This window comes from Lissotriton helveticus, chromosome 6 (assembly GCF_964261635.1).
Source record: "Lissotriton helveticus chromosome 6, aLisHel1.1, whole genome shotgun sequence".
Lineage (NCBI taxonomy): Eukaryota > Metazoa > Chordata > Amphibia > Caudata > Salamandridae > Lissotriton > Lissotriton helveticus.
This window is the reverse complement of record NC_136067.1, coordinates 253,558,597-253,580,563: the sequence shown is the minus strand read 5'-3', so window position 1 is coordinate 253,580,563 and position 21,967 is coordinate 253,558,597. Positions and strand designations below refer to the sequence as shown.

Genomic DNA, 21,967 nt, shown 5'->3' with positions numbered 1-21,967 from the left:
GAAAGGCGAAACCATTGCATTGTAAGTGCTTGTTTGGGGGCTGTGTTTATGGGCTTATTCTCCCTGCTGGCCCCCGAGGGCTCTGTTTCTCAGCCATAGTGTCTCCAGTAGCTTTTGGCACCAGGATGGGAATACTTGGTGGTAAACTCTGAGGTATCACTAATGGAACCGAATTCTCTATGAGACTAGCAACACACACAGGCGGTGCAACCAAGTTTAAACTACTATCCTTGGTAGAAGCAGTTACGCCCCCTGCTGAGTCCATATACTTATTCAGGAGTCCTCCTAATCTATTTACCTCCGCAGACATTCGATCAAGTTTTGCCACTAAAGGCTTAATAATGCCCTTGATCTTTAGGTCAATGAGGCTAGCTAACTGGTTGAGCTGTTAGTCATCTAATTTTACAGTGCTAGCTCCCACTAGTACGTCCTCTTCCTTTTCTAGGTTTTCGATAGGTGTGACAGCTTTTTTTCTAATAGAACGGGTGCCCATACGTTTCGACTGTGTTTTTCGGCATGCTCTAACTACTCTGGGTACAGGGGTTGGGGGATGCTGTACCATAGTGTCTATCGAAACGTCTAGCTCAACATGTTCAGGCGTTTTCCCATCTAAGGCTTCGGGTTGATGGAGTTACTACAATCACCCTGACCCAGTACAACCGGGGGTGTGCACGTGATACCTGGTAAGGGGTCGCAGCTTAGACCTAAAGACTGTTGTCTTTCACTGTTGATTTTGTTAACCACCTTAACTAGGTAGTTATCCATGGTACCAGAAGCAGGTGGGGGCACTATGTTTCGACATACTACAAACTACAATGAGACAAACCAAATGCAAATCAGGTATATTACACAATGTATGCAACGCACTCCCCTATCACTATTAGATGCTCTTGTAAAAGTTGATCACAACCGTGATACAGGAACAAGGTATGTTGTAGGATCTCACTGTATCGTTGAGGTGTAGGTTTGGGAGGGGACTCGAGATCCCGGCACCAAGGACTATGGCCCAGCCCTGCCTCGTTCTGCCCCGGACGGCCACAGACTGCCGCCCTTTGCCCGGGCTTAGCCCAGCGCCTCCCGCGATGCGGGAGGCTGGGTCCGATTTTATTCACGTGTGGGGCGTGTCTTGGCGATGTCCTGGCGGTAGCACGCCTCTGAACAGGCCCTGAGGATTGTGGGCGCTGTAGTTTGCCTCACCCTGCGGCTCCGATGGCCCCCAGCTGCAAGCGTTTCCCGCGGAGCGGGAAACGCGAGATGTGGCGCGGGGGTCCGCACGGGCTGCAGTGGAACGTGGATTCCCTTCCAAGGTCTGCCCCCTCAAGCTGTCAGCAGGAAACCCGAAGCAGGTCATTTCTTAGATCTAGTTTTTTCTAACTGGCAGAAATCACTTTCAACAAGCTGGTCTGATCGAACCTCCAGAAGTACACTCCTTCACAACTTTAGTTCGAGCCAGCTTCCCGAAGCGACTGGTATCCCTGATTTATTCGAGAACCATGGAGCTCCGGCGACATATGTACACAAAACCTAGGCTTGATTGGCAGGCTGATCTAGAGATCATGATAGATGACAAAATTTGGACATACTGCTGCAAAGCTACTAAGCGAATCTCTCTCTCTCAGTGGCAGACACCGCCTCATACAATTTAAATTCCTTAACAGGATATACCATACATCAGTGCGGTTACGCAGATTTGTGCTACGAGAGACAGCTGACTGTGAAAGATGCGGGATGAGTGGGGCTTACTTCATACACCTAACCTGGTTGTGCCCAACTATTGTGACTTTTTGGCTACAGGTCTTTGGAGAAATAAGTGTGGTCACACAAGAAACCCGTAGCCCTGACCCGTTGTTGGCCTTGCTTGGCTATTCCAAGAAACTGCAGAAACCAATCAGACGTTTGGTTGATATAGCCCTATTACTCGCTAAGCGCGTCCTTGCGATGCATTGGTCTCGTGGTCCCCCTCCCACCTTGGCACAATGGTCCAGAGACATGTTGTATTGTAACACTCAAACATAAGTGTATAGTGAATTGTTGCCTCCCAGGAATCTTCCTAAAATCTTTTGGGGTCTGTACACTACATATATGGCATCTCGAGCTCAAGAGTCTCCTTCCCCCACCTGTCACTACGAGGGTGGCTGGTCAGTCGGAATGACCCCTGCTGAAACCTTGACACTTAGAGGAGGTTCAGTGCTTGGATTCAGGATTATGTGTCCTCAATATTGCAATGTTTGTATTTTTATTTCTCTTTCTATAACATTTATAAGTTCAGCTTTTTGAGACCCTTTATGTTAAATTTTGGATTATGTTCTTATTGTTAGTTATTTCAGTACATCGGACTTCGTAAATTTATTTTTCATGTCTTAAGATCTATTGTATGTGTATATGCTTTCTTTTTGTGTTGTATTATTGAATAAGGAAAATAAAATAATAATAAAAAAAAGAAGCTGGTTTGATCACTATTTAATTGAATTTAACTAAACACTTTCACCATACTAGTCATCTACTTTTACCATACTAGATTCGCAAATTAGAAATAGGAAAAAATTTGATATTATTGCCCTAAGGGCCATATGTATCACCAAACTATTTTGCATTTCCTAAATAGCGAATTTTAAGGAATCGCTATTTAGGAATTGCAAAATGGTATGTATGAAAAAAATCGCTTTTTATTTGCAATTCCTTAAGCTTCCTTATTTGCGACTTCGCATTTTGCGAATTCGCAATTAAGGAATAATTTCCAATGCATTCCTATGGGCCAGGAGGCCCATAGGAATGAATGCAAAATAATTCTCAAATTGCGAATTCGCAATTTGCTAATCGCAATTTGAGAATTATTGCAAGGGTGCAGGGGTGTTTCAAAGACACCCTGCTGCACCCCTGAAAAGAACATGTGTGTGCATATGGCGCACATACATGCCCTATGGGCATGTGTGTGCATCACATGCCACCTTTAAAAAAAGCCAAATTGTGCTTTTTTGGAAGAATTCGCAAGTTACCATCAACTACAAGTTGGTGGTAATTTGCGAATTCTTAACCAAAATTCGCAAGCCAAAAATGCTACATACATAGCATTTAAGGAATCGTAAAATTGCGATTCCCTAAATGCTATGGATAAATAAGGAATCGCACAAGTTTGCAATTCCTTATTTTGGGAATGTTTCATACATCCCAAAACATGCAAAAAGGCCGTTTGCGATTCGCAAAGGCCGAAATTCTGCGAATTTCGGCCTTTGCGAATCACAAAAGGCTTGATACATATGGCCCAAAATTCTTTCCTGGATGCCCACAGACCCTGTTCCTCGCAACAAGCAATCCCCCTGTCATCCTCAGTGCACAACTGGCTTTTAGATGCCCTCAACACCTGTCTACCCCTTACTAATAAAAAAACAAATAACCATCGACCACCAGCACTCTGGTACAATGAATCACTTAAATCCGAAAAAGCTAACTGCAAAGTCATGGAACGAAAGTGGAGAAAAAACTATATACCCAAATCTAAATCTGACTACAAAAACACCTAAAAAAAAATATCAAACTCTGCAAATTAGCTTGAGCAGACTATGTCTCCACCACCATCTCGAATGATGTAAACTGCTCCAAGACGCTTTTCAACACATTCAAGGCACTCGCTGGCTCCAAAACTGAAGCTTTGTCTCCTGCACTAAATAAACTGAAATGTGAGGCTTTGGCCTCCTTTTTCGTTCAAAAAGTAGATAAGATATATCAAGATATTGTGTTGGAGCAGGTGAAAAATTCCTCTTCTATTCCTTTACCGCATCCTTCTCCTGAAACAAATGACTCATCCCCAACTCAAGCTGAGCTTCCCGACCTCCCTGACCACCTTCTCGAGTCCTGGCCTCTGCTAAACACAGATAGCTTAGCTAAACTTCTAAATAACACGAAATCTGGATCTCCAAATGATCCATTGCCTATTTCAGTACTAAAGCAGTTGAGTTCATCTTCATTATCAGTGATAACGGATCTCCATAATGCCTCTCTGCAGGAAGCCGTTATTCCATCTAATTGGAAACATGCTATGATCCATCCCCTCCTTAAAAAGTCAAATGCTGACCCCGACATGTCCTGCCACTACCGTCCTATATCACTACTACCTGCTTTTTCAAAGATTCTGGAAAGGCATATCCACACACATTTAACTCAGTTGGTGACAGCCCACAGACTTCTTCATCCTTCGCAGTCAGGCTTCAGAGCAGGTTTTTCCACTGAACCCACCTTACTAGGGGTCACAGAAAGCATACGTCACCACCTTGATAAAGGAGACACTGAGGCTCTCATTTAATTTGATCTGAGCGCCGCCTTTGTCATGGTGTCTCATGCCTTGTTAATCAATACTCTTAAGTCACTGGGCATCAGTGGTTCTGCTCTGTACTGGCTTATTGCTTTCCTTTCCAACTGCACCTTTCAAGTTTTCTCACGTACAGCCTGCTCAGGATTCCACTCCTTTGCTCATGGAGTGCCGCAGGGTTCCATCCTCAGCCCCTTGTTCTTTAATCTATATGTAAGACCTTTGGCTGAGGTTGCCGAGAAATCAGGGCTATCCCTTCTCTCTTACGCCGATGATTCTCAAATCATCTTTTCCCTTTCCTCACACAATACAAATGCCCCTTCTACTCTTAAAACCAGCCTAAACAAAATAGCATCTTGGATGCAACAAAATTTCCTTAAGCTAAATGGAGAAAAAACAGAGGTACTGTCATTAGGCAAAAACAAAGATCTCTGGGAACCTCAACACTGGCCATGTGATATGGGAAATCTTCCCTCTCCTTCCCACTAGAGTCCGGAATCTGAGCATCACGATTGATGATTCACTCAGCATGCACCCCCAAACAGTTAAAGTCGCAGCGACCTGCTTCGCCATCCTAAAGTGGCTAAAAAAAAATCTGTTGGATGCTACCTGAATCTACCCGAAATCGTGGTCAATGCCTTCATAACATCAAGGCTTGACTACGGAAATGTACTATATCTAGGCTCTAACAAAACTGTAGTCCACAGACTATAGATGGTACAAAACTAAGCGGTTAGACTCTTGTGCGGAGTCCCGAACCCTACCTCCATCTCCACCTATTGACGTAAGCTGCACTGGCTTAGGGTGAAAAACAGGGTAAAATTCAAGGCATTGAGCTATATGCATAAAATCAGAGCTGGTCACGCTCCTCGTTATCTTTAATCCCTGGTCAGTCTTTATTTTCCCTCCCGTAACCTCCGCTCCGCCACTCAAGGGAGGTTTATCATCCCATATACAAATACTTTAACAGAGGGTCCTAGGGAAATATTTAAAGACCAGGTAGTGTTTTCTCCCCAATCAGCAACCGAAGAAAACACAAGAAACCTACCAGTCTACAAACCATGAGACGTAGTATAACAGAGGCACTAAAACGTCTAGGTCATGAAGACAAGAGACCTGCATAAGGTAGAAAGGAATCCCATCAGTCCACATACATGGCTACTCATCGTCATCTGCACTATTCGCTTACCTGATGGAAGCAAAAGAATATGGTAGGATGTATCGCACCAACTATTTCAGTTGTTAATACTTTATTTCACAAATTTTGCAGTAGCGTTGTTGTTTTTGGTCCTGACGAAAGCCTGGATAGGAATATCCAAGTGGCTGAAACATGTAGACCTGCTATTTCATCGCATAGTAGTTATTTTTTCAAGCTCTGTTTTTAGAGTTGACGCTAGGATAGTGTTTATTAAAGTTTCTGGTAATATCCTAGTAGCCAATTTTAACACTTGCACTTTGTTATTATTATTATTTTCACTTTATTGCACTGCAAACCTTCAGCATCACATATCAAAACTGACATGTGGCTGTACCGATCACTGGGGTACAAAACAAGTACAGTTTTGAGACCACCTGTTTTTTGCTGGCGGTACGAATTTTGTAACCAGCAACTAATCCCAGATGATGAGTAGCCACGTATGTGGGCTGATGAGATTCCTTTCTACCTTATGCATGTCTCTTGTCTTCATGACCTAGACGTTTTAGTGCCTCGGTTATACTACGTCTCATGGTTTGTAGACCGGTAGGTTTCTTGTGTTTTCTTAGGTTTATCATCCCTAAATTCAAATTAGCTCAGATGGGTGGTAGGTCTTTTTCTTATCTTGGTCCCTCTCTCTGGAATGCATTACCCACAGCACTCCGGAATGAGACTGACTATGTTCAGTTTTGCAAGTCGTTAAAAACATGGCTCTTTGACAGATAATCTGCCTCTCCTGTTTTCATCTAAGCCGTGGACCTACTCCTTGCGCGGGAAACCCTTTTGGGTTGCTATTGCGCCTTATAAATTTAATAACTAACTAAATGTAAATGTAAATGTAAATGTAAATGTAAATGTAAATGTATTTATATAGCGCAAATCACCAACCGAGGTCGGTATCTAAGCGCTTGCTTAGGGAACCCGTCCTGGTATTCCCCTGTGAGATAACCCCGGCAGGGTATCCACAAGGTGAAAGCCAGGCATCCCGCCGCGAGGGGCCGTTGTGGAGATTAAGCAAGCTATTGCCCAGAGTCGCAGAGTGTGAACCCGTGAGTCGAGTAGGCACCAGAGCGAGAATTATCAAGTCCGTGGAATTTTTTTTGAGCCCAAGACCCGCCGAGGCGGGGAATTGAACCCTGGTCCAGGACCGATCTCAGCTTCCGGGTCTGCCGCCTCTAACCCCTGAGCCACACTTCTCCACTAACTAAATTATATGTTTTCTGGGGTTTATCTATATTTAGGGCAAGTGTTGATAACAATATATCTGATTTCAAGGAGCAATAAGATCTGCCTACTCACATTAAGACGTCGACTCATTGTGTAATGGATGTAAAAATTCAAAGACAATGTAATGAAGATGAATATGTTTAATGGGGAATTTATTTTAAAGGTTTGCACTATAAATTCTGTGTAGAATGTTAGATTTGAGCAAATGAGAATGTAACTGATAGCAGGTGATAAAGTGATGATTTTTTTGGTTCATTAGTTTGTTTTCCAGTGACTTCTCTCAGGGTTTGAACACGTTTTATGGTATTCCCACACGTATGTGGTAAACTGCAAAGATGTCTAAAATATTTTCCTCTTGAGTGAATCCACCTTCAGAGTCTCAAATTTACATTTATGGGTGCAAAATTGCAAATCTGATGTTTTAATTCATTTACACCTTTCACTTTCTTTCAAGAAATGTCCCCATTTGAGGAAGCAGCAGACCGCAACTTTGAAGATGTGCATAAGGTGGAAGATGGTGGGCAATCATCAGGAAGTGAAGATTCTCAGAGTTCATCATCCACTAGCCAATCCAGTTCTTCGCAGTCAAGTTCTTCTGATTCCAGTTCTTCTCATTCTGATTCATCTGAGGAAAAGCAGAATCTTGCAGCAGGTTTGGAGTTAGATTCTACTTCTTTGTAAAGTAAATTTATGTTTGTTCTAGGTAGTGATAACAATTTTGTCCAAGAAAATTTATTTGAAGATTTGTAGTGCAGTAGCTGTGAAACCCATGCTGGTCCTCTTTGTGATAAAAGCAGGCATTGGAACTAGTCTACTTGTGGAAGACTATCTTAATGTTTAGTACTGTTTGATTACGTACAGTGAAAAGACATTGCAGCCTACAACATATAGACTAGTTTCTTGAGACCATGTGTCCAAAAGCAACATTACTTTTACCATTAGTATTTACTTTGATGTCAACACTGAGGCAATAGCTTAATGTCATATACAAATTTCGGTATTTTGTTCTCCAACTTGATACAGTGTCTGTTGGAAAAAACTAGATACATCTGTGCCGTATACGTATAATACCCATGCTTTTGGTTCATTCACCAAAGTATGAAAGCTAATATTACGGATCTAGTAGTAATATTATCAACAAGTGTTACTTCTATGTGCTGTAGAGAACACGTTTTTGCTTCTATCCAGGTTTACTGTGTCCACTTTACTGATCTTGGAAATATAGAATTAAGGGCCTAACTTAGATTTTGGTGGACTGGTACACCCCGTCTGCTTATCACACGTGCATTATATCCTATTTTACTTAGGGACAAGTAGGCCCGACCCCGCCACTTCCCTCAGCTTTAGCCTTTTAGTAACGGTTTTACAGAATCAATCTGTGAGCGAGCAGTGTATGCTGCTAAGCCCATATTTGAATCTGTAGGCTGTTCAGATTTCTGTGTATGATTCATTAATATAAAATCTTTTACTTTTGTGATAAGCCCTCTAGGGAAACACAGTGAGCTCAACTTGTGATGCTGACAGTGGTTCCAGAGCAAAAATGTGTACATATGATCACACAATTCAACTGTTTGAGGCAACATATAAAGCATCTCTCATCAGTGGCGGCTGGTGACATTTGAAAGTGGGGGAGTGTAAAAGTTTGGAATGAGTAAACTGTGTCAAGCGAGCATAGCGAGTGAGCCAGACTGCCATGCGGGAGGTAAGAGGGGATTTTTCCCCAGAAATCTTTTGAAAAAAAGAGTGGACAGATGGTGCATTTGCAAGCAAATTTAAGAAACCTAGAAGGTTTATAAAGTAATTGTGAAATTGTAGTTGTGACGTCAATGAAGAGATTTCACGTATAAAAAACCTAGGACAATGGAAAAACAGAAATGCAATAAAAAGGTGTGGAGCTTTGTTGGAACCATTGGCATGAAGTAGTTAGTCCCTTTAAATGGCACCATTACGACTCTAAGTTTTCAATTGGGTTTTCTCCACGTTTGTACGTTAAATACCCTGCCCTTGTAGAACAGAAAAAAGGGTCAACGGCAGACCTGCCCACTGCACCACACATATATTTCAAACAGTATAACACAGTGCACTTCTCTCCCAATATCAGCTGTTGTATGGTATTACTGCAAAACAGAAGAAATCTGACAAAGGCTGCCCTTGCAGTCCTTCTTTTTTGTGGCCCTGCACCATTAATACAAAATGTATAAATCAGGTGGAGCCTGCAGTGCCGTTTAAGAGTGTTGCATCCACAAGTTCTCTTTTGCACAGAGACTGCGACAGAGTAAAACGTAGGAGAATTACCCGGACCACGGGTGTGGTTTTATGGGGTAGTAAGGCCCCCTCACCACTGTGTCCCACTCCCTGGGGAGTTCGTAGGCAGAGAAGGGGGGTGGACAAGTGCCCCAGAGCTTCTTGGTGCATGGCGTCTCGACCCTAGAGTATTACACGTGATGAATCTGACAACGTTCTGTAAATGTCTCTGCAATAGCCTAAGGTAACTTCTTCAGGCCTTCAATAATGCCTGGAAAGCCATGTAATTGTTTATATACGTACAGTTTTACATATATCAAATGCATATAAAGATAAGCTTCTGCGATGTAGCATATATGATGCATAGGGTGCACAGGCTGCTGCACAGTGCCCTGTGTAAAAGAGAACTCCTGGGAGTGCACTCTGCCTCTTCCGAGGGCTACACAAAGTTCAGGTCGGATTCGATTCTGCAGCACGGCGGATACAGTAGCAAATCGGCCTCAATTGCACAATGAGTTAAGATCATTCAGTCACAACTAGAAATGTAAAAAGAAACTGGTATAAAATAGGAAAGTCTTCATTAACTTACAAGAATTAAAAAGAGAAAAGTAAATAGAAATATCAATAAAAAAAATTCTTGGTTGGAGCATGAAGCTAAAACTTGATGAGGGTAATTTAAAAGCTTTCTTAAGACTAAGTCCATACATTTTAAAATGCATCCAGGGAGGAGGAGCTTGGCGGGCATCCGTGATGGCCGCGTGAGCACAGCGCTCTCCGGACCCCCGCCACTCCCGGCATGATATCCTGAACATATCCTGATTTCTCACAAGGATTAATGGAGAGGAACCTGGGCTGATCTTAATATTGTTTTCGGATTTTGAATTGGACAAGGGGCACCGAAGCTACATCGACTCAAACTTTCGGGGCCCGCCTTGGTGGCGCGCCCGGGTCTTGGTGGGGCTCTGTTGCCGTGTCGGAGTTGAACAACAGCGGCAGGGGGACTCGACTCATGGGTCCCCCTCTTAACTTTCGGTTTCGATTCTGACTCAGGCTATGTCTTCCAACGGTGGTGTCTGGCCGGTACTGAGTCCAGCGGCGCGAGATTGCAGTTGAGCCTTTTGTCTGCTTCGTGTCCCTCCGGGCCGGTTCGCACCTTGTCTTGCCCTCACTGCTGACTTCTGGCTCCGGCGCCCTGTCTTCCTGTGGCCATTTTCACCAGGTCGCGTGGGTCCCGTGGGGACGCGGTCTCCGATATGACTGGCAGGGGGGACCAAGAGCGGCGGAAGACCAAGACGCCCATTCGCGGGGGCCCGGTCCAGTCTAATATCATGGACCGGTACACACAGTCGAAGGTGTCCCCCGGTGCCGCCTTGTCTGGCCAGAGTGCAGTGGGGCACCCTTCGGAGGCTTCGGCGGAGCCGTCCCTGCAGGACATCATGTGTGCCATCTCGGGTATGAGAGAAACCATCGGCCAACAGTATGAAGCTCTGGCCCACAAAATTGATACTGTGGCTATTGATGTGAACCTGATTCGGGCCGACTTATCTAAAACCAATGAGAAGGTGAAGTCATTGGACCTCAAGTCATCTAGCCTCACGGCCGACGTCTCGGAGATACAGACGGAGATCGGCAACCTCAGAAAGGCGAACGATTTCATGACTCAGCGCTTGGAGGATTTTGAAAACAGGGCACGGCGTTGTAATGTACGTGTTATTGGTGTCCCGGAAAATCCTGATCCGCATTCTGTTGATCTCCTGGTTGAGGACTTGATACAAAACTACCTTTCTCCATCCGGATTGAGCAAATTCTTTGCGGTGGAACGTGCCCATCATGTTCCCGGTGGCCAGGGCAAGCCGGGCGCCCCGCCGAGGCCCATTGTCGCAAAACTTTTTTACTATAGGGACCGAGACGCTATCCTGCAGGCCTCGAGAGCTAAGGGCCCGGTGGCCTTCGAAAATGCCACGGTGAACTTCTATCCGGACTTCTCGCAGCTGGTGCAGAGGCAGCGAATGGGCTTCCGTGGAGTCAAGAAGCGTCTTCGGGACCTGGGTCTGCGATACGCCATGCTTTTTCCTACCAGGCTGCGAGTGGAGTACAATGAACGGACCCTTTTCTTTGATCGACCTGATTCGGTAAATGACTGGCTGGACTCTCTGCCGGACCGGCCTAATTTCGCTGATCCCACCGAGCACCCGGGTGGTGCCGAGGGTGGCGTGGAGAGTTGAACTTATTATCTGGGCCCCGGTTTCCGTATCATGTAATTTCTTCCTGGGTTCTGTACTTGAGTGATCTGTTTTCTGTGTACTCTCTTCTCCCCTTATTTCTGTCGGGGTGGCGGGTGGGACAGGGCCTTTTCCTCCTCCGGGGTCTTTTTGTAGAATGGGGGTTTTTGGGCGACAGGCACACTGCATGTTGGGGTGGCTTTTTTGTCTACTGCAGGGGTGCAGGGTGGGGGGTGTTTCCTTGGGTATTGGGGGGGGGTTGTTGGGGCGTTTGTAGTTTGTGTTTTGTTTTTTCAAGGCGATTCTATTTTGCTACTTGTACTTTCAGTGTCATGCTCATTGGGGGGTGGTTTCTGCATTACTTCGTGGGATGGGGGTAGCGGGTTGAGGTTTATTTCATGGAATGTCAATGGTCTAGGGGATCGTATAAAGCGAGGGGTGGTGTTGCGATGCCTGCGACGTTTGTCTCCCGATATTGTCTTTCTGCAGGAGACACACTGTAACGGCGGGGACAGGAAGAGGCAATAAGCGGGTCTTTGTAGTAGCAAGGTTTAATTTTGCAAGTAGTGAGTCAGTACAGGTTTTCCTTGTGGCTCCTCTCCGTGGGGATCTGCTTCTCTCTCGTGGGGTCTTCCTCCGAACTTCTTCTTCTCCTCTACGGAGGGGACTCCGCCTTCTGCTGGGCGCCGGAGGCTCCGTTCTGACCGCTCTTGTCGTTCGCCGGGGTACATGCAGAAAAGAGAAGACACGTAAGTAATTCAATTAGCGATTCCGTTTGTGTACCTAGCCAGGGAGCGGGGAAGTGAGGGATACACCCGGTGCTCTGAAGATACTTAGGTAGTGCTTGTGACGGTACAAGTGAGGGAATGGGTACCACAACGGTAACAGTGCTCTTATCGGCTAAGGTGTCCCCCTTCCCTTTTTCCTCCACCACCCCAGGAAGCGCTCACGTACCTCGAGGAGCCGTACCCCTCCTGGCGTACGGCTGGGCGGCTCGTGGTGTTGGCCTCCGGGCTCAGCTGTTCGTGCAGATCGGCTTCCTGCTTTTCCGGTGCTCCTTTCGGTCTCCGCTGAGTCGGTGGATTCCTCCTCGGGTCCCCGTCCTCGGCTCTCGTTCCTCTCGCCGTCCGCTGTACTCTCGTCTTCTCTACGCCACGCTCCTCTCCTCCAGTTCTCCTCGCTGCTTCCCGCCTCTCCGCTCTCTGCCACACTGTCCGCTCCTCCTATGTAGAAACACACCGCTTGATCGTCCGCTCCTCCCTTATACAGGTGAGACGACGACTCCTCCATCAAGCTGCTTGTCCATTTAAAGGGCCCCCAGTCGCCATCGTCTTCCTCGTCACAGGAGTATACTTCGGGACCAGGTCCTCCGAGGGGATGTCTAGGCTGCGGAGATAAAAGGGGGGGTCGGACATCGTTATTGAGGACCCCTCTTCGGGGCATGACAGCTGACCCCTGTTACACACACCTAGTGGGCAATACTTGTCGCGCGATGAATAGGTGGGGCTATCGTCTTGTTGCGCACTCAGGGTTTACAACGGGTTCTAGGGGGGTGGGCATCCTTGTCCGGGCTTCTCTTCCCCTTGCGATAGATGATGTGATCCTCGATGATCTGGGGCGCTATGCCGTCCTCGTGGGACGATATGAGGGCAAGACCCTTTCCCTGTTCAACGTCTATGTGCCCCCTGGCCTGCAGACCTCTACCTTCTCTGATTTGGGCCGAGTTTTGTTGGGACTCCCTGATGGTGCTCTTTTCATGGCTGGTGACTTTAATTCTGTTCTCTCTGGTCTGAGTGATCGTTACCCCCCTAGGGATATTCCTTCGACCCATTTATGGCTGGGTGGCTTTTTGGATACCTTTGGTTTGGTGGACTGCTGGAGACTTATGCACCCCACTCAACTTCAGTATACTTTCCACTCTGGGGCCCATGGAAGTTTGTCTAGATTAGATTACTTCCTCATGCCAGCTGAACAGTCGTCGGCTGTCCGGGAGATTAGGCACCTTCCCCGGGGCATCTCGGACCATTCTCCGCTCTGGCTCTGTTTTGATGTGGGGGTGGAGGCGGCGGGCCGGGTGGCTCCTATCAACCCTTGGTACCTGGCCTCCCCTGAGACCCGTGGTCAATTGATTACGTCCCTGGACAATTACTTTCTGGATAACGAGGGGTCTGTCTCTTCTGCTGTGTCCCTATGGGAGGCTTTTAAGACAGTAATTCGTGGGCAGGCCCTGTACTTATTGCTGAAACCAAAAAGGCAAGGAATCGGGAGGTGGTGGATCTTGAGATGGAAATACTTGAGATGGAGGCTGACCTGGAATCGGGTGTCACTCGTGCCAAACTCCATGCCCTGGGTCTGAAGCAATTTGCCTATAAGTCTCTGGTCACAGATGCGGCCAAAATGATGTTTAGGGAGCAACAGGGTCGTCTGTATGATGTTGGGGACAAAGCGGGTAAGTTACTTGCCTGGTTGGACAAGAAAGAAAGGGCGAATCGAGTGGTGCCTGTGATTCAGACTTTGAATGGTGTGCGGGTGACGGACCCGGTTGGAATAGTGGAATGCTTTGCGGACTACTTTCGTGCGGTTTACTCCCCAGTGTCGGTAAGGGATGAAGACGACTCTTGCCTCTTGCTGCGCGACATAGCTTTGCCCTGCCTCTCCGACTTGGAGCGGTCCTCCATGGAGGCCCCGTTCTCTACGGACGAAATCGCGGCTGCTATTCGCTCTCTTCGTTCGGGCAAGGCTTTGGGCCCGAACGGTTTGCCAATCTAGTTATGCAAACTGCGCCCTGATCAGATTGCGCCCTATCTTCGAACAATGTTTTCGGAGTCCCGTGAGCGGGGTGCTCTCCCTTATGACCAGCGTCTGGCCATGATTGTGGTAAGCCCCGGGATCTTTGTTCGTCATATAGACCCATCTCCCTGTTGAATGTCGAGCCTAAGGTTCTTGCCAAGGTCCTGGCTACTCGCCTCCTAACGGTCATTAGTGACTTGATTCATCCGGACCAATCCGGATTTATCCCGCACCGTAACACAGCTCTTAATCTGCGTCGCCTTCATGGAGCCATCGCGAGGGCGGGGCTTCTGACGGAGCCGGCCATTTTGGCTTCGTTGGATGCCTCGATGGCCTTCGACACGATAGAGTGGCCCTACCTTTGGGCGGCTCTTGAGAAATTTGGTTTTGGCCCGGGGTTCATCGGGTGGGTGAAGCTGCTGTATACCGACCCCCTGGCACAGGTCGTGGTTAACGGTCGAGTGTCGGCTCCCTTTCCCCTTGGTAGGGGGACCAGACAGGGGTGCCCCTTGTCTCCACTACTTTTTGCTCTCGCGTTAGAGCCGCTAGCTGCGTGGATTCGATGGGAACCTTCTCTCAAGGGTAAACGTTGGTCCCCAGATTTTGAGGACCGTGTTTCGCTTTATGCGGACGACATTCTTCTTTATCTTACTTCCCCGCGTAAATCTTTGAATGTCCTGTTTGACGTTCTCGCCTCGTTTGGTAAGAATTCTGGTTTGATTATAAACTGGGCTAAATCCTGCGTCTATGCTATTTCGGGTGATCTGCCCCCGTTGCCAAATAGATTTCCCATCTAGGTTGTTCAGTCCGGTTTCAAATACTTGGGGGTTTTTATTACATTGGATTCGTCGCTCAGATTTGAACGTAATCTCCTTCCCCCGCTTCATAGATTGAGGCTGGACGTGGCTCGCTGGCGTAAATTACCCTTGTCGCCGCTGGGCAGGGCCGCCCTTTTCAAGAGGATGTCCTTGCCGCGATTCCTTTACGCGCTCCAGTATTGCTATGACGATATCCCCGCTACTTATTTCCGAGAGGTCGAGAGTCTACAAAGGCAACTGATTTGGGACGTGCGCCCACGTATTGCACTTGCGAAGCTCACCATCCCTTGGTATGACGGGGGTATAGCACTTCCTGATATCAGAAGATATTATTGGGCTACGCAACTGTCTGCCATTAACCATTCGATGTATTCCCCGGGTCCGGATCCGGCCTTTGAAATGGACAGACTCCAGCTACCGGGTGGTGACTTTAATAGAGCGCTTTACTCTAGGTCGTCTGGGCTCCACCTTACGGGACCGACTAGGATCGCGGTTCGTGTGTGGCGTGCTGCGAATGTGAGCTTATGGTGGGATGAACGAGTGACGCTGGCGACTCCGCTTTTCGCGTCTGTGCTTTTGGGATGTCTGTGGACAACGAAGGGGTTTGACCGCTGGGACATGATTGGGATCTGTAGAGTGGGTGACGTGTGTGCGAATGGAACGGTGAAGTCCTTCGAGGCCCTTCGGAAGGATTATGACCTGAGTGATAGGGAATTTTTTAGATATTTACAGGTCTGTCATGCCCTCACTTCTGTTCTGCCTTCCGGTACCGCTGTCCCCGAGTCCTCCCCCCTCGAAGATCGTATCCTGGACGGTCATATCCCTGATGGCACTATCTCCTTGATTTATAAGAAGCTTATTCACAATCGCACGGACTTGCTCGTTCGACTTCGGGAGGCATGGGTCGGCGACGGGCTGGAATTGGATGACGAGGATTGGCAATTGGCGCTATCTTCTCCGAAAGAGGTCGCCATTCCGGCCCGTCTCCGTCTTGTTCAGCTCAAGATCCTCCACCGGGTGTATGTTACTGGTCCTCGTTTGGTTGTGATGGGTTTTTCCCCGGATGGCCTCTGCAAGCGTGGGTGTGGGATGAGTGCCACGTTTCTTCACATTCTTTGGGAGTGTCTGAGGGTGGCTGCCTATTGGACGGGGGTACTTGCGGTGATGGCTGCTGTGACTGGAATTGCCCTGGTGCCGGAGGCAAGGAGATGTTTGTTGAATGTTTGGGAACCTACCGATTGTTCGGTGGCCCAAACCAGGTGGGCGACCCTGGGGTATATGGTGGCGAAGCGGGACATAGCGCAACTTTGGGGCTCGCACAGGCCCCCCACTGTCTCCGTGTGGGAAGAAAACATGGACTGGTCTATGTTCCGCGAAAAGACTGTCTACACAGCCAGGGGCAGACCTAGGGCATGGACGAAGATCTGGTGTCAGTGGAATGCCTATCGCGGGGATATTTGTGCTCCTCCCCTGGTGGAGGCCCCTGATGTTCCCTTGTCACCCTAGGTTGGCGTCCCTGAACTTTTGTATACTGTCCTTTGGTTTGATGTATTTGTGCTCCTCCCCTGGTGGAGGTCCCTGATATTCCCTTGTCACCCTAGATTGGCGTTCCTGAACTTTTGTATACTGTCCTTTGGTTTGATTGACCTCCCCGCTGTCCCCCCGCCTTGACTTAGCCTACTGATTGTGACTTTGTGTTCCTGCTTAGTGACGTTTCCCCCCCCCTCCAGGGCTGACTCTCTGTGTATTACTCCTTCGCCTTGTTTTTGTTGTTTGTTGTTTTTGGTGTGCTTTAAAATAAGAAAAATGTCTTATCCTGTTCCATATTGTGGGCGACATTTTGTATCCGGATTGTGCCTGACCGCCAGAATGGCGACCACTGTCTTATACCGTGTTATGCTCCGATCTTAGCGGCCAGCCCGTGTGGTTGTAGGCCCATCTCTGTACACATGATTTTGTTGCTCAATAAAAGTTTTTAACCAAAAAAAAAATAATAAATAAAAAAATAAAAAAAATAAAATGCATCCAGTTGATTACGGGTCAGTGCAATCCAACAAGCTAGCTACCACGGCATCTATGCATTTCCTAATTTTCAAATGTAACATAGATCAGCGAATTCTGACACAAATGCACACAATGTGCCTCGTCACCAGCGAGCAAATTGGACCTAGAGTGTTTTCCTTGCCAGTTATTCGGCTATAGCAAAAGCTCAGTGCAGGGTATTAACCAACCAGATCCAATTCTCACTAGTCTGTGCCTCCATTCAAAACACATGGGAAGGTGTAAACACTTCTGTGACCCTTTAAAAGTGTATGTACAAAGATTCCTTCACACGTTTCCTGTTTCTTTTTAGTCCTTATCGAGGGCTTCAAAGCGCTGCAGGTTTCAAATCGACATCAAAGCAGGCAGCTTAAACCCTTGCCACTGAAATTAGTATTTAAATAGGCATCCTATTTAGGATGAGCAATATGTCTCAAATGTGCAAAGTCAGCTGCACAACCGGCAATACGTTTCTGAAGCTGGTTTCCAGAGTCCCTGGTCTATAAATGTGTTTGTGACAAGATGGACTCTTGAGGAACTGCTTGTAGCAGGGAGGGGGTTGAATCTCAGGGGTTGAGTTCTGGTCGATAAGAGACTGGAGGATTGAATAATAGAGCCAAACAAGGTGAAGGGAAGAGACGATAGTTGGAGATATGTGGCAGAAACACACACTTGCTGCTACACCTGCATTACCTGGGCTTCTGTAATGCAGGCTATTTGTTTTAATCGGGGCCTAATCTGCATGCACGCTCGCAAGCGGACCGCTTCAACACAGCGAGCCAATACACAATACCATGTGATAGAAGTTTACAACATAGCAATCGGATATATAGCTTTCATACCGAAGAACCAAAAAGGCGCTAAGAAGAATGAAGCTGCATGTCATTTAAACAGGCTGAGTTAATCTGTGGCCAATAGTAAAGCATCATGAAGGCATCCACTCTAAATTCCGACTTTCCAAATCAAAGACAAACCTAAATCAATTTGTAGCACATTGATATGACTGGGAATAACTAGTCTGTGATTATTTACCCACCTAGAGAACCTCCTCAAACAGAGACTTTAGGATAGGAGTATATCCTGGCAATCTGTGCTCGGACGTTTTTGACCCCTGTCCTGCGACCTCTGCACCGACCCTAATTCTGCAGGTCACAGTTGCACACCTGACCCCCACCACCGCTTGCTCCACACACTCAGACCACTGATTGCTCAAACACAAAAAAAGTCCAGGCTCGAGCAGTAAAAGATAGCAGAGCTTAAGGGCAGAGTATGGGGTGGGGATGAGAGGATAGCCACAAACAAGGGGTGGAGAAGAAAGGGAACAAGCAAGGAAAGAGGGGCCTGAACTCGCAGTTCGTAGACCTGTGACTACACTGCCTGCAGCCGCCTCACTTCTTTGAGCTGACAGTAGATTCCAATCTAGAGACCGACGACCGGAGCACAGGATGGAAGATACGAAACCTCACCTAGGACAACACAGATACCGGCAACGAGCACAGCCAAACACTAAAAATGTAAAATATGCACATCTTCCAACCAGCGCACTCCATGCATATGAAAACACACTTAACAAAAATGAGCTCTGCGCAACATGCACTGCATTGCTGTGATGCAGGTCTCTTATGAACAGACAAGGCTTTAACCCCTCCCTTTCCCACTCGTCACAGGCTTGGGTGGGGCCAGTTATGTTTGCTGACCACACCCCACCTAGTTATGACTTGGGGAAGGGTGGGGTATTGAGAGGCAGTATTGGCATTAACAGACAACCCTGGGAAGTACTGGGTTGACACTGTACCCGCTTGGGGCTGATTCCAAAATACAAAGTTGCATCTCATCATTACTGAGCGACCCTAGGACCCACAAGCATTGAAGGTCCGGGCTGGCAGAATGTCAGCCCGTAGGCTGCGAAAAAATCACGATCCGAACTGTGATATGCGCACCAGCGCAGGTATCCAACAGAAACTGCCTGACGTCCGTTTCGGCGAGTGTCATGTAGGCAGAGAAAGGCACAGCATTAAAATGGAAATATGATGGTAATGACTTTAACCTTACACGCCTTTTGGATGGTAATTGCATAGAGGGGAGTAGCTCTGGCGCCCAGCACCAGAAACTGCCCCTGTCTCTGATTATATGCAAATGCATGAAGAAGCATGAAAGAAAAACTTGATTGCTTTCAAAAGGAAATGTACACAAAAAAATTTAACTTGAAAAAAACATGTTGCTACATTATTGTGCAACTTTAAATGCTATTTCTCTGAGGCATACTTTAATAAAACATGTTTGATGTATGTGGTAGTGATGGAGGATCAGTGTGAAAACATTATGATATTTGTGAGGTTATTTATAGAGCGCGACGTTCGCTCCGGAGGGAGCATCTTGGCGCTGAAGATCCTGGGAGACCAGTCCTTAAGTAGAAGTCCTAGAGTAGAGGGGAGGTTAGATGGCTGCTTTGGAATAGTCGTCGGAGAGGTTGAAAATCCAGGTCTTTAAGAGCTTTCTAAAGGGTTTTTCAAGGGTCTGTTGTCTGAGGGTTTTGGGCAGGCTATTCCATGCTTTCGTGGCCAGAAAGCTTAAGGTTTTACCGCCCTTTGTCTTCAGGTTGTATTTAGTAGGGAGGATGAGATTGTCAAGGGACGAGCGGAGGGAGCGACTGGGGGTGTAGTGGGGAAAGCGTCTGGAGAGGTATTTAGGGCCTGTTTTGTTGAAGGCACGGAAGGCAATGATCAATATTTTAAAAAGAATTCTTTTGTGGAGGGGTAGCCAGTGTAAGGTCCAGAGGGCTGCGGAGATGGAGGCTCTGCGGGGATGGAGGCTCTGCGGGGTAGCCTGAGGACCAGTCGCGCGGCTGTATGAAGCACACTTTGAAGTTTCGATAGCGTGTTCTTTTTTGCCCCTGCAAGAAGGCCGTTGCAGTAGTCTAAGCGTGAAAGTATAAGCGCTACTGTCACGTTTTTTCTGGCATCGATTGGAAGGAAGTCAAAGAATTTTCTGAGGGATTTGATTATTCCGAAACATTTGCCGGCTACAGTTCTGGCATGTTGATCAAAGGAGAGGTCAGAGTCAAAAATGACGCCTAGATTCCTGGCCGATGTGACTGTCTGGGGGGGAGCGGCTGAATCGTCTGGCCACCAGAGGGCTGGACAGAAGGAGGTGTTTTTTCCAATCGGAAGGATCTCGGTTTTGCTAGAGTTGCACTTTAAGTGGTTGCTGTCCATCCAGCGGAAGACTTCAGTTAGGCAATGTTTGAGGTTGAGCTCGGCTGAGGTGGAGTTGTCCTCTAATGGCACAATGAGTTGTGTGTCATCGGCATACGAGGTGACTGGTATGCCAAATGATTCGATTAGGGACAGGAGTGGAATGAGATAGATATTGAAAAGGAGGGGACTCAGAATGGACCCCTGCGGTACACCTGAGGAAACCGTTTTTTCTTTGGAGTGGAAGGGACCAAGAGCGACGGTTTGTGATCGATCGGTGAGAAATGACTTTATCCAGGACAGAGCGGAATCAGAAATGCCAATGTCCATAAGTCTGCTGATAAGAATGGAGTGGGAAATGGTATCAAACGCCGCCGTTAAGTCGAGGAGGATAAGAACTGAGTTTTTCCTCTGATCTTGTAACAGTTTGATGGTATCAGACAATTCTATCAGTGCAGTTTCGGTCGAGTGTTTTGGACGGAAACCCGATTGTTGAGGGTGAAGAATGTTGTTATCTTCAAGGTGGCGTTTTAGCTCTCTATAAACTAGTTGCTCCGTTATTTTTCCCAGGGCCGGGAGTAATGAAATCGGGCGAAGGTTGGTCAGGTCTGTCGGGGATTTGTTGGCCTTTTTCATGAGGGGTTTGACAATTCCCTTCTTCCAGCGGCGGGGGACAGATCCTGTGAGGAGTGAAGAATTGACTATGTTGTTGATAGTAGGATTCAACACCTCAATTAGTTGGTGGAGTATTTTAGGGGGACAGGGGTCAGACGGGGAGCCCGATTTGCAGGCCAGGATAACTTCTCTGGTTTGCGCTAAAGTCACCGGAGAGAAGCTTCTAAGTTTACCGACACGAGAGTCCGGGAGGGGGGGAACGAGAGGGGTATCCGAAGTGGGGAAATTGTTTTGCATGGAGGTAATTTTGTCTTCAAAATAATCAGAGATTTGGTCGCACAGATCCTGAGATGGGGGAATTTCTGGTAGCAGTGCTTTGGGCTGAGTAAACGATTTAACTATTGCAAACAGCGTCTTTTGTTTTTGGCTGGAATCTTTGATGGCGTTAACGTAAAAAGCTTTTTTGGCCGTTTTGATTTTAGAGAGATAAGATTTCCTTATAAGGATGTAGGAAAGACGATTGACTTTATCGTAAGACTTGCGCCATTTACGTTCTGCCTTCTTACATAGTAAATGAGCGGTAGCTAGGTCAGGTGTGAACCAAGGAGCATTGGTTTTGGTTTTTTTCAGGGAGGTACAAGGACGTTTGGGAGGGTTTCTAGATTTCATTTCATGTGTGATCCAGTTATGGAAAAGGTCGGCGTCGATTTCGACGTTCCCCGATAAGGTGGGGGATTGGGATTGCATTAGGGGTTTGAGACTAATGTTTTCTTGGACCTTTTTCCAGTTGATGGTGTTGGTGAGGTGAGAGTTCGTTTTATTGCAGGGAGGCGGAAGCACATTCTTAATGTGGAATGGGATCAGAGAGTGATCAGACCAGATCTGTGGCAAAGGGGGCAGGGTGGTTAGGGAGGAGAGGTTGGTGCACACACCATCAAGGGTATGACCAAGAGAGTGCGTGGGTGAGGTGACCAGTTGCTGGATGTTGAACATCTCGAGGGTTTGGGAGAAGTTGATGGTTTGAGCATCGGATTTGGATTCAAGATGTAGGTTGAAATCCCCAAGTAGGGTAAAGTGTGGGTATCTTAGTAAAAAGTGTCCCAGGGAATCACACAGTGAGTCAAGAAACTTGGTGGCATTGCCGGGCGGGCGATAGATAAGACCACCTGAGAAGGAGGTATGTTCATTCAATTTAATTGAAAAGCCTAAGCCTTCTGTATTTTTTAAGGGCTCTAGATTGAAAGTATGGCAAGGGAAGGTGTTCTTAAGTATAATGGCGACACCTCCGCCTCTTCCTTTAACTCTGTCATGTCTGA

The 21,967-nt window shown here is 47.1% G+C and overlaps 1 protein-coding gene across 2 annotated transcripts in view; it reads left to right on the top strand.

The window, feature by feature from the left end:
* Positions 1-21,967, top strand: part of GCFC2 (GC-rich sequence DNA-binding factor 2) — a 326,773-nt gene that overhangs the window by 75,803 nt on the left and 229,003 nt on the right. For both annotated transcript variants that reach the window (XR_013596099.1, XM_078647698.1), the window contains exon 3: positions 7,183-7,380. Coding sequence is in view for 1 of the 2 variants with exons in the window: in XM_078647698.1 (XP_078503824.1) it covers positions 7,183-7,380 (198 nt within the window). In the remaining variant the exon portion in view is untranslated. The remainder of the gene's footprint in view (positions 1-7,182; positions 7,381-21,967) is intronic.